General features: G+C 50.4%; 1 protein-coding gene across 2 annotated transcripts in view; it reads right to left on the bottom strand.

Moving 5' to 3' along the window:
- Positions 1-1227: 1227 nt before the first annotated feature.
- Positions 1228-12684, bottom strand: part of CGN (cingulin) — a 53211-nt gene continuing 41754 nt past the window's right edge. For both annotated transcript variants that reach the window (XM_033174530.1, XM_033174531.1), the window contains exons 14-21: positions 10838-11008; positions 9997-10158; positions 8360-8449; positions 7574-7657; positions 4744-4862; positions 3539-3647; positions 1926-2089; positions 1228-1541 (exon numbers count right to left, since the gene is read on the bottom strand). In XM_033174530.1, coding sequence (XP_033030421.1) covers positions 1400-1541; positions 1926-2089; positions 3539-3647; positions 4744-4862; positions 7574-7657; positions 8360-8449; positions 9997-10158; positions 10838-11008 — 1041 coding nt within the window. In that variant the 3' untranslated portion in view covers positions 1228-1399. The remainder of the gene's footprint in view (positions 1542-1925; positions 2090-3538; positions 3648-4743; positions 4863-7573; positions 7658-8359; positions 8450-9996; positions 10159-10837; positions 11009-12684) is intronic.

The following is a 12684-nucleotide window of genomic DNA, read 5'->3' as shown; positions in this document are numbered from 1 at the left end:
AATGGTGCCTCGCTGATGGAAACTGGGAATGCGGTTCCCTCCAGATGTTATTGGCCTACAACTCCCATCAGCCCCAGCTGGGATGGCCAAGGGTCAGAGGTGACAAAGAGCTGCCTGAAGGATGCCAAGTTGGCTACCATCGCTTGATGGCCCCAGCCACATCCTTTGACATTTTGGGAACGGTTCAGAGCAGAGTCTCAGTTCTGCGAAATGGACTGCTCTGGTGGCAGCTGGTTACCCGGGATGGTGGTAACACAAGCTGGTTCTAATTTATGCTGCTCCAGTCAGCAACAAGTCCTACTGACCTCGTGCTGAGGTCTCTTTTCAGGCTGGGGAGTTTCCACTCAGCGTCTCACCATCCTCGTTCCAATGGCTGCTTGCCCAATGGCTGCGTCAAGGCCGTCGCTCGTGTTGCCGTCCCTGGGCCATCCCAGGCAAATCCAAAACGCCCCGGTCCGGAGAACGACGCTTCCCATTGCCGAAAGATTCATCTTCACTTCCTGGGCGAGAGGGGCCGTTTCAGGTGACGCATTTAGGAGAGGGTTGTCCGAGGACGTAGACGGGAAATTCCGGAAAGGGGAGGAGGGCAGGTGTCCAAAGACGAAGCGGGGATCGGCTTCAAGGGTCTCGGTGTCGAGAAAAATCTATGAGCCGAGACAGCTGCCCAGCGGGAAAAGTCACAAATCATGTCTTCGCATCCCAAGCGCCCGTTCTTGAAAACTCACCGGGAAGGACAAGGGCACAGGGATCAGTATCAGTAGTTAAGGCCACCTGAGGATCTATTTGCTGCAGACCCATATACATGTACCGGAAAGGGGGGCGGCCGCTCCAGGTCCCCCCCCCCAAGACACATTCCACTATCTCCCCAGATCCCTCCATGAAACATTATTGCACATACAGATTTGGAACACATGCAAAATTGACATACATACACAGGCCCTATATATATATGTGTGTGTGTGTGTGTGTCTATATATATATATCTATGTACACATACATATGCACAAAATTAAAATTTTGGTTTAGAAAAAAACAAACAAAAAACTGGAAGATTCTATTTCTTAATCATTCACCAGTTGCCCTGAGAACCAGATCAAGGGGGATTTTAAAAAGAGAGAGAAAGAGAAAGTTCTAACTGTCTTCATTTCCGTTTTATGACCGGCCTCTCGCTGCCCCATAAGCAAGCAAAAAGAAAAAGGGAAAAAAGAATAAACATAAAAATATATCCTTCACTTCGATGAAGAGGTCTGTTTCCATCTTCAGGCACGCAACATTTCAGGGAGGAGAGAGAGGGGAGTCTTCCGGTTGCTTCGCCAGAGACCGGCAAACGCGAGGACGGCACTTCGGACGGGTTTCCAGGCGTTCCGACGGGATCCGCAAACGGGTCGGCCGGAAGATGCTAGCAGGAGCTTGTCTGGAGGTTCCCTTCCGTCAGAAGCGAGGCGATGGAGGACGGGCCGTAGGCACTGTCAAACTCCTCATCGGAGCTCAGGTGGTCGTCCTTCAGGGACGACTCGGCTGTGGACCGGGCTGCCTTGCGCCTAGTTGAGAAGGGAGAGAAAAGTCAGGGGGGCAGATTTCCATTCTCTTAGGGACAGCAAGGTGCGTAGGGTATTATTATTATTATTTAAATGAGAACATCAGAAGAGCCACGCAGCTTGGTGGGGCCAAAGGGGACGCCTCAGGGCCCAACAGCCTGTTTTCATAGTGGCCATGTGCCCCTAATAACCTGGGAATTGAGATAGACTGCCTCTGGGGCTGGAGGTTCCATAAATACATCAGAAGAGCCATGGAGCTGGGTCAGGCCAAAGGGGGTCTATCTAGTCCACCATCCTGTTCTCTCAGCAGCCAACTGGACGCCCCAAAGAGAAGCCCCCGAGCAAGACCCATTTCTTCGGGACCCACAAAGGGTCCGCCCTCCTTACCAGAGGTCCTTCTCCAGGGACTTGACGCGGCTCTGGAGCTGCTCATTGGTCTCATGTTGCTCCTCCAGCTCCCGCAGGGCCTTCTTGCGTGCAGCTTCCAGCCGCTCGATCTCCTCTTCTGCCTCGTCCACTTGCCTCTTCAACGCCTTCACCCGCAGGCTTAGCTATGGGAGGGAGGAAGGAAGGAAGGAAGGCCTGCTCAGTTTGACTCAGGAGTTTCAGTAGGGAGATCTGGGATGCCCCGGCAACTGAAGGGCCCAGCGAAGACCTCACAAATACATGCTGGCTTCTAAACCCCCCGTAAGGGGTGGAATCATTATACAGCAGGGTCTTTCCCCTTTAAACTTTCCAGTGCAGCAGAACCTGCCCTTTGGAACTCCCTGCCAATGGACACCAGGGAGGCAGCCTTTGCTGAACTCTTTTTTAAAAAAGTATTATTATTACCGGTATTATTATTATTATTTCCGCTGAACTCTTTTCAGCATCCCCTTGGAACATTTTTGTTTAAGTTTTGAAACTTAGTTTGTGATTATATTATCAGTAGTGAATATGTTTAAAAATTTGTTGTAAAACCTAATAAAAACAATTTTTTAAAAAGGGCAAGCCTATCTAGACATGGAGAAGCTGCGTGTGTTTTATCTCTTCCTTAGCTAGAGTTGATTTCAGTAATATTTTTAACACCTGCTTTTAATAGCATTTCAAATCAACGATTCTGGCGTTTCGTATTAGGCTGTTGTAAATACAACCCGGAAGGAAAAAGATAGTTGCAGGAGATGCCAGGAAATGAAGCTGGGACTATCTGTGTGCAAAGCTCTATACCCCACAAGCCTGGGCCCCCCTGTAAATGTAAAAGTAAGGGTCTAGTCCTCAAGGTTCTGGTTTTAAACAGAGGAAGATGCCCCAAACAGAGCCAGGCTCTCAGGTCCACCTGCCTCCATACTGTCAACAGAGGCTGGTTGTGGCGGTCAAAGATCTCAGAGAGGGACATCTTTTTACAGTCCTGCCTGCAGGTGCCATTGGGGGTCTTCTGAGCCCTCCTAGAATCATAGAATCCTAGAGTTGGAAGAGACCCCAAGGGCCATCCAGTCCAACCCCCTGCCAAGCAGGAAACACCATCAAAGCATTCCTGACAGATGGCTGTCAAGCCTCCGCTTAAAGACCTCCAAAGAAGGAGACTCCACCACACTCCTTGGCAGCAAATTCCACTGTCCAACAGCTCTTACTGTCAGGAAGTTCTTCCTAATGTTTAGGTGGAATCTTCTTTCTTTCTTGTAGTTTGAATCCATTGCCCCGTGTCCGCTTCTCTGGAGCAGCAGAAAACAACCTTTCTCCCTCCGCTATATGACATCCTTTGATAGATTTGAACATGGCTATCATATCACCCCTTAACCTTCTCTTCTCCAGGCTAAACATACCCAGCTCCCTAAGCCGTTCCTCATAAGGCATCGTTTCCAGGCCTTTGACCATTTTGGTTGCCCTCCTCTGGACACCTTCCAGCTTGTCAGTATCCTTCTTGAACTGGGGTGCCCAGAACTGGACACAGTATTCCAGGTGAGGTCTGACCAGATTAGCGGAATACAGTGGTACTCCTGCCCACCCCACCCCCAGCTCACCTGGTCCTTCTGGTCGTTGACATGCTGCCTCTCGTCATCAATCTGGATGGTCAGCTCCTTGACTTTCCGCTCCAGCTTGCGGTTCGAGGACACCAAGACGCTCTTCTCCCTGCGGCGACAGGGAGGAAACAGGGGGGAGCTGACTTCTGCAGAGTCAGATCACTGAGCTTGGCATCACCTGCGCTGACCGGCAGGGGACATTTCCAGCAAAACATGGGGGTTCGGGTGATCGAACTGGGGGTCTTCCGCAAGCAAGGTAGGTGCTGTGTCGCTTGTCCGAGGCACAGGTGGGGGGGACACCTTTGGTGCTCGGGGTATCGCTGAACTACAACTCCCATCAGTCTGCCTTTGACAGATACTTGCCAGGCCAGTTTTGGAGAGGGGTAGCCAAGACGTTTTATCTATTCGTAAGATCTGAAGGATTTGCAAGTGGAAAGAACTATTGGGAATGAGACAATATGGCTTGGGGTTCTCTCTCTGTACTTAAAGGAAGTGTATTCTGTGAACTGCCCTCTTTTCATGATTACATAATAAACTAATAATAATACATAAACAAATTTTAACTATCATCATCATCATCTCAGGGAATATTTCCTAATTTTTGGTGAAGAATTGGGTTTCCTGTGAATTGTGTGTGCACCTTAAAATGTGAATTGTGTGTGCACCTTAAATTTTTTAGAACAACCCCCAGCAAGCGCAGTCAATTTAGCGCCACCAGGCCCATGCTGGGGAACGCTCTTCCAGCAGAGATGCGACAGGCACCCTCTTGCTTTTGGCTTCCAGGCATTTCTTCAAGAATCTTTCATGTCGATGCTTCGGATTTCCTTGAGTAGCCAGCCACGTGGTTTCGTTCTGTATTGCTTTTAAAGGTTTTACACATTGATGTACACCGCGCCCATATGTTTTGTGAGAGGGTGGAACAAAAATACTTCCCTAAATAAATTTCAAAGACCCCACCGTATATGTTTACTGCGCTTCGATCCCACCGTTTTCTCCAAGGAGTTCGAGGCGGCATTCACCATTCTTCCTACAATCTCCGCATTTAATCTCCACAACAACAACCCTGTGAGGTAGGTCGGGACGAGAGGGACAGCGACTGGTCCAAGGCCACACCCGGAGAGCTTCATCGCCGAGTAGGGTATTTGAACCCCCGTTTCCCCCATGGCACTCTGACCGCTATCCCACACTGCCTCTCCACGACTTACCTCTCTTCAGCCTGGAGTTTGTCCTGAAGCTCTTGAATGCGCGATTCCAGCTGGGAGACGTTGGCGCTGGGCTTCTGGAGGACTTCGCTGCTCGCGAGGCGGCTCTTCAAGTCTTTGTTCTGGAAAGAGAGATTTGTTGTTGTTTTTTTATTAAGAATTTATAAGATTTTCCAATTAAAAAAACCAATTAAAACCAATACAATACAATACATGGTTAAACACTCCAGACTCCCCCCTCTCCCACCGAGGGGAGCAACAAATACAAAAGCCCCCTCTCACAGAGGTAGCAAAAATCATTTTACATTTAACCACATATTTTCCAAATCATAGCGTGGGACTGACCCTCTTCCTAAGCCAGTTAATTAAATTCCAATCATTACTTCTTACAATGACTTCCTCATCCCCCTCCTTACTGATTTCCAAATTATCACATAATTCCAGATTTTTTTTATCTTTAACTCTAATTTAAAATCCATCTCATCATTTTTTCTATTTAACATTTCTCTACCTCCGCCTCCAAATACTTCTATATTCTCTGATTATCTTAAACAAAATTTTCATATTACTCATACTCTTCCCTCCCTTATGGTCCCAGAATTTATCTTTCAAAGCATTGTCCATAATCGCAGTATCCATATCCAATTGTCATAACCATAATAAGATACAATTTCATTTTAAATTCAAATATTTTACCCTATACCCTCCCTTTGTTCTGGAAAGAGAGATTCGGAAGCGGGGAGATTTAGAGAGGAAATGACCAGCGGCCCGGGACAAGTTCCTGGAAGGGGCTTCTGCGGCTAGGATTCCCACCTTTGCACTGACAAAATACTCTTAGTCTACAATATCCTTTCTGAGATGAGGGGACCAGCCTTTCAGAAGGTCTTTATGTACATGGGGAATGTAGAGAGAGAGAGAGAGGTAGAAAAGGAACGGAGAGCACAGTGCTCTGATCTGCATTGGATCAACAGTTTCATTCAAAGCCTCTTGCAGGTGGCTTCTGGCTGAGTCAGCAATTTGGGGTTATGAGCAACAAGATGGAGAGCAAAAAAACACACACAAACACACACACACACACACACAAACCGGCCGCACAGGGTTATGTAACGTCCCGGGCCAGGCAGGCTGAACAAAATTCCCCTCCCCGCTTCAGAAAGCAGGAATGTTGATTAGCAGAGTTACATAACAGTAATAATTGTTTTTCCCCTCGCTTTGCAGCGCAGCCAAGCTGGGTGATGGTGGGAGGCCCCGTTTAGCTTCTTTTCTTTATTGAAGAGAGAGAGAGAGCGTGCAAAGCCTCAGGAGGAATGCAAAAAAAAAGCTCCCGCTCTCTCTCATCCGTGTTCAAACATGTTTTGCGCCACAGATCCCAAACAGTAGCACAGGCAGGGAAGGGCAGCCCGGAGAGACCTCTGCGAAGTCTCCAGGTCCAAACCCGCTTCCAAACTACTTCGAACAGAGCCTGACCCCCCCTTCCACCGTCCGAATGCCAGTTGGGGGGGGGCAATCTGAAACCACTCTGGGAATTTCAGCTCTGTGGGGGGGAATAGGGAGAGAGGGTTCTCCTAGCAGCTCTCAGCACCCCTAGCAAACCGCAGCTGCCAATTTTATTTCATTTCTGAATTCCAATCTTTAAGTATTAAATCCCTCCAGCACGAAAGAACAAAAAACAAAATATATCACCTCGCATACGAAGAATTTTTTTACATAGAAAATAAAATTCCTCCATAAATTGTGACTTCCCCCACCCTCAGTATGGGCCCATCATTACCTTGTTGACTGCATATTTGCATATTTTATCGTTAATTGTTCATATTCGTGGTAGAATATATCACTGCAGAAGTTACTCAAAACATGTCAAAGGTTTTATCTGAGAACCATGTTCTTTTAAATATAATTTGAACAAATCCCGTTCTTTATTAAACTCTCGGTTTGTTTGATTCCTAATTTCCCCCGTCATCTTTGCCAGTTCTACATACTCACAACAACTTTGCCTTGCCATTGCAATTTAGTTAGAATTTTATCTCCCTTCCACCATCTGGCGCTGCCAAAATTATTTGAAATGGGGGGCAAAGTGCTCTATTTCTGGCGTGAACCTGGGACTCGGAAGGATTAGAAACAGACACAACAATAGCCGGAATATCGTCTTAGGGTGAGACATGGGCTGGAGAAAAAGACGCCGGACTTTAAAATCAAAATCAATCAATAAACTAGCCCCAAATCACCACCATTATAAGTTTCTGGGGGTCTTAATAGTAATAGACAGAAGTCTAGAGTCCAGATCAAGGGAAGTCATAGTCCCACTCTATTCTGCCTGGGTCAGACCACACCTGGAGTACAGCGTCCAGTTCTGGGCGCCACAATTTAAGAAGGATGTCGACAAGCTGGAAGATGATCAAGGGTCTGGAAACCAAGCCTGATGAGGAACGGTTGAAGGAGCTGGGTATGTTTAAGCTTGGAAAAGAGGAGACTGAGAGGAGAGCCACCTTCAGATATCTCAAGGGCTGTCCCATGGAGGAGGGAACGAGCTCGTTTTCTCCTGCTCCGGAGGGGAGGACTCGAACCCATAGCTTCAAGTTACAAGAAGGGAGATTCCATCTAAAGACCAGGAAGAGCCGTTTGGCAGTGGAAGGGACCCCTTCAGAAAGTTGTGGACTCTCCATCCTTTGGGTGGTGGGGGACCAGAATCAGCCAGTTATTATCCGTGTAACTTTAAAATCACATGCGGTGGCAGGAGGGAGGGAGGAAAGCAGGAGGAGCCCAGCAGCCTCAGATCGCTGAGTCGGCAAAGAGGAGATCCAGACCTGACCGAACACGCCGGCCGCAGCCTCACCTGCCTTTCCAGCGAGATCTTATCGCACTCCAGGTCCTGCCGCACGGAGCGCTCTTGAAGGAGTTCGGCGCGAAGCTGGTCAATCTGGAGGGAGACAGAGAAAGGAGACCCGGGGGGGGGGTCAGCTCTGGCTGCGTCAGACTATCCCAATCCAGTACTCTGATGCAGCCTGCAACCAGCTGTGCCCATCTCAGTCCAGCCACCAGGTGAACTAGATGCCATGAGGAGAAGGGCAGCCCTCTCCTCTGGGACACCATGGGCAGGTCGTAAGGATATCAGGCCTCCCGAGTCCAGCATCCTGTTCTCACAGTGACCATAAATGTTCCAAAGAATCTAGTAATGTAGATAGACTGCCTCCAGCCCTGGAGGTTCCATGATGTAGTCAAAAGAGCCCTGCTGCTGGATCAGGCCAAGGTGTGTGTTTGTGGGGGGGGGGGGTTCCCATCTAGCCCAGAACCCTGTTCTCCCAAATGCCCCAACGGGAAACTCCCCGCAAGCAGAGCTGAAGTGCAGCAAGATTCTCCCTGCTAGCGATTCCCAAAGAATTCTGGGAGTTGTAGTCTGTGCTGCCGAGAGTTGCTGAGAGACCCTGAATTCCCTCGCAGGGTTACAGTTCCCAGAGCCCTCATCTCAGGGAACTCTGGGAAGTGTAGTTCCATGAGGGTATGCTCTAACAACTCTCGGCACCCTTGGCAAACTACACTTCCCAGAATTCCTTGGGGTTTAAAGTGGCGCAGCCTGCGTTTTGCAAGCAGCCAAGATGTCGACAGTCGCCGGCTCCCCCACCTGGTCTCTCGTGCGGTTGATCCTCTCCGTCAAGAGTTCCACCGTGTTCCTCTCCTCGTCCAGCTCCACTTCGAGACGTTTCGATTTGTCCTGAAAAGCCATTTTACGCGTTTAATCAAACGTTATCTCCTATCCCGCCCGTGAGTGCAGGTGTCATTCAGGCAATAACACAAAGGCCGCGCATTGAGCTGTTCTCCCCCTCCCCATTTCATCCTCACAACAACCCTGTGAGGAAGGGCTCAGGGATGGCGACTGGCCCATCGAGCTTCCTGGCTGCGGACAGGGATTCGAACCCTGGTCTCCCAGGTCACAGTTTTACAACCCTAACCACCTCTAGCCAGTGGGGTGCAGTGGCAAGAGTGTGGGGCTACAAACTGGGAGACCAGGGTTCGAATCCTCACTCGGCCACAAAGCTCTCGCCGGGTGACCTTGGGCCAAGCTGCAGCCGCTCAGCCTGGCCTACCTCGCAGGGCTGCTGGGAAGAGAACATCAGCAGAGCAGAGGGAAGAACTCTACAAGCCACCTTGAGCTCCCTGGAAGGGAAACGCAGGCCAAACACACAAATAATAAAATTTTGGGGAGGAGGAAAAAAACCAAAACCATCAGACCACTTGGTTTAATTTCTGCACGTTTAAACTTGGGAAATAGGTTTTTGCTGTGGTTGTTTTACAAAAAAAAACAAAAAAAAACTTCTGTTTCAGTGTATCTGAAGAAGTGTGCATGCATACGAAAGCTCATACCAAGAACAAACACAGTTGGTCTCTAAGGTGCTACTGGAAAGAATTTTCTATTTTGTTTCAAAAAAAAAAAAAAGAGAAGAAAGCTTCATGTGGAAAAATGCAATGTTTGTGAACGTGTTGCAGCAGGAGGAGCCGGGAAACACACCTGAGCTGCGTTGCTATTTTTAAGCACATGCAAAAATTATCAGCTTTTACAAAAATTGCTCTGTACTGGGGGCGGGGTGCTTGTAGCAGAGACAGACGAACCCAAAACCGCTGTATTGTGGGTGGGGGACGGGGATGGAGACTTTTTGAAAAGCAGCGCTGCTGCCTCCTGCTGTTGGCTAGGAGGTGTTGCATGCATGAGGGGAACCCTCCCTCAGTTTGCGGATCAGTTTGTCCCACCTAAAAGGTAAAGGTAAAGGGACCCCTGACCATCGTGTCCGACTCTGGGGTTGCGGCGCTCATCTCGCTCTATAGGCCGAGGGAGCCGGCGTTTGTCCACAGACAGCTTCCGGGTCATGTGGCCAGCATGACAAAACCGCTTCTGGTGAACCAGAGCAGCGCACGGAAACGTCGTTTACCTTCCCGCTGGAGCGGTACCTATTTATCTACTTGCACTTTGACGTGCTTTCGAACTGCTAGGTGGGCAGGAGCTGTGACCGAGCAACGGGAGCTCACCCCGTGGCAGGTATTCGAACTGCCGACCTTCTGATCGGCAAGCCCTAGGCTCTGTGGTTTAACCCACAGCACCCTTGCCAAACTACAGCTCCCAGAATACTTTGGGGGAAGCCAAAGGCTGTTTACGAAGAGGCATTGAACCGCTTTAAATGTGTGCTGGAGCCCCGGGTCCGGAGGTCTGCTGGGATTCTCAATTCAGGAAAGAGGAAGACCAGGGAGTGGGGTGGAAACGCGAACCTCCAGGGCCTTGACTTGCCGGGATCGATCGTCTTGCGACCTCCGCTTGGACTCCATCTCCTGCTCCAAGTTGTGGAGGCGCTGGGCCAGCAGTTCCTTGTCCAGGACGGCGTTCTCACGCTCGGCCTGGGCGTCCTGTAGGGCCTGCTTGAGACGCATCACCTGGAAGGGAGGGAAACGGAAGAGGGTTTGCAAGGGAGTAGACCAGTGATTCGAACCCAGGCTCTGCCTCCAACCTGGGACTTTTCTCCTTTTAGGAAACCCCCGTGACCCTCGGTTGTTGCTGGACTACATCTCCCATCATCCTCGGCTGCTGGCTGGGGCTGCTGGGAGCTGAAGTCCACACTTGCCCTACGGCCACACCCACTCTCCCGCCGGAGGCAGCCTCGGCGGAAGCCCACAAGGAGGGAACGACAGAGGCAGCCCTCCTCTTTTGGTGCGCTCCCCTAGCGTCAGAGATAGACTGCCCCTGCACAGGGAGGTTCTGTCCCCGTCTATCGGGAGTGGAGAAGCATGCTGGATCAGGGCAAGAGGCCCATCCAGCGCCCATTGGGAAAGGTGGGGCGGAAGGCGCGGGGACCAAAGAGTAGGCGGAGCCAGTGGCAACGAAAGGCGGAGCCAGCTCACTCTAGTTCCTCCCCATGCTTTTCCTTCCTGCTGAGTCCCATGGAGACCAAAGAGGAGGAATCAGGCAGCCAGGGACAGCTCACCTGGCCGAGATGACTGGCCCCACTCACCCCAGTGTCCACTGCTACCCCTGGGGTCTCGCAGCCCCCTGCTCATTCCATAGCCCCTTCCTTGCATAGCTTCCTCGCTTCTGATTTATGCCTCCCCGCCATACCTCGTCCTGCAACCGCCCCAGGTTGTACTGCATCTTCTCCACCTCGGTGTTCCTCTCTTTGGCCTGCTTCTGGGAGTCCGTGATCTCCTTGCGGGACTTCTCCTTGTATTCCTCCAGCTGAGTCTGCAGCTTGGACAGGGCGCTGTGGGATTCTTGAGCCATATGATCCAGCTGGAGGAGAGGAGAGGGACGCCAGGTTAAACCTGTTTTCATCGAGACCAGTGAAGTCACCCTCCTGGCTCCCAGGACCAGGAAGATGGTTAACTCCCTTCCCAATTTCCCCCCGTCTCCAAGAAGTGGGAGGATGGCTGGCTCCCTCAATTGTCTCCTATTTCATAAGACCAGAGCAGGGATGGGAAACCTCGGTATTTTGCATTTTTAATATATGTATATATACAGCTGTGGAAGAGCCATAGCTCAGTGTTAGAGCGTCCAAGGTCCTCTCTAACACACACACGAAATACAGGGTCCCTGGGCATCTCTGCACAGCCTGCCCAAGATGTTGTGTCTCACTCTCAGGACCAGCGAAGGCCAAGGAATCATCCGCTGGCTGCTCCTGTGTCGGGATAACCAGCTTCTGGTATAACCAGTAATCCTGGAGAGCCTGCTCCTACTGGTTATGATGGGTCCGCTGGTTATGAAGTTTTCCTGAAGGTTGTTGCAAAGGTTTTAAGAGGATAGGATAGGCAGCAAGAAGTATAGCAGAAGGTGTGGCCGAAGGCAGGAAAGAGGTCAGATAAAAAATAAGAGACTAGACTGCAGTCTACTGCTGAGTTGCGCTCTCCCAACTACTCTCTGTGTGTGTTCTCTCTGGACTTGTCTTGCGTTCTTTCTCTTTCGTTTTCTCTCGCACGCTCTCACCGCTAACAGAGAGCAGGGGCCATTTATTAACAAACTGAACAGCATCATCACATTAACATTAACCAATCAGAGCATTGCAATAGTCAGTGCTTCCGGGCGGGAAACATGTCTTTGACCGTTACTAGGAGGCTTCCTGGCGCTCTTTCTAGCAGGCGCGGAGGGATCCAGGCAGCAGTCACCAGCCGGATCCTTTTTCCTCCGTGCAGCAGCGCGGAAGGTTTTGTGAAGCGGCAAAAGCGCGGGAAATCCCAAAACGTATTCCCACACTCCTGTCATCGCCTCGCCTCCCTCCACCCTTGCGGACCCTGCCACAATCCTGCTGCTCTGTTAAAAGCCCCGCCAGATCACCCGTGTCAGCTCCTTAAACCTCAGCAGAAAATGGGAACTGGCGGCAAGGGCCTAATGATCTGGCTGCCATCTCATGGCCGGCGGGGAGCAAACGCCATCTCCCTCCGCAGTGCTGCAGAGGTGCGGTGGCCGAATTTGCAGCAGAGAGCAGCCCCCTCTCTGCAGGACCCATAGACGGAGCTGAATTCAGTCCACATAGAGCCCTAATGGGAGGCAAGGCAAGGAAGAGGCACCCCGATGAATTGGTTTTGCAGGCCTGAGGCCTAGGTGAGGGTGTTGATAGAGGAGTCCCAAGTATTCCATGTATAAAATTATAAAAGCAATCAAATCAAGGACACCAGGAGGGCAGGCATCTTTAACCCCACTGGGGGGACAACCCACTTAGAAGTAATCTGAGCACAGAGCCTTCTCAAAATAGGACAGGAGCCAAATCAAGAGCACAGTCGTTGGTTGGTGAGGTCACGGCTGCTAGCCAGTTGGGGCCTTCCAGGTTGGTGCTGCCATTTGCTTCAATGGGGCCTTCAAAGGAGAATTTCAAAGAGAATGGGGTTTACTCTTTAAACCAGTGTTTTCCGCATATGACCATGAGGACTGGTACCTTATCTTCCTCTTAGGGAAGGGACCCTAACTCAACCCTG

This window comes from Lacerta agilis, chromosome 17, assembly GCF_009819535.1.
Source record: "Lacerta agilis isolate rLacAgi1 chromosome 17, rLacAgi1.pri, whole genome shotgun sequence".
Classification (NCBI taxonomy): domain Eukaryota; kingdom Metazoa; phylum Chordata; class Lepidosauria; order Squamata; family Lacertidae; genus Lacerta; species Lacerta agilis.
This window is presented reverse-complemented; position numbering and strand designations above follow the sequence as displayed.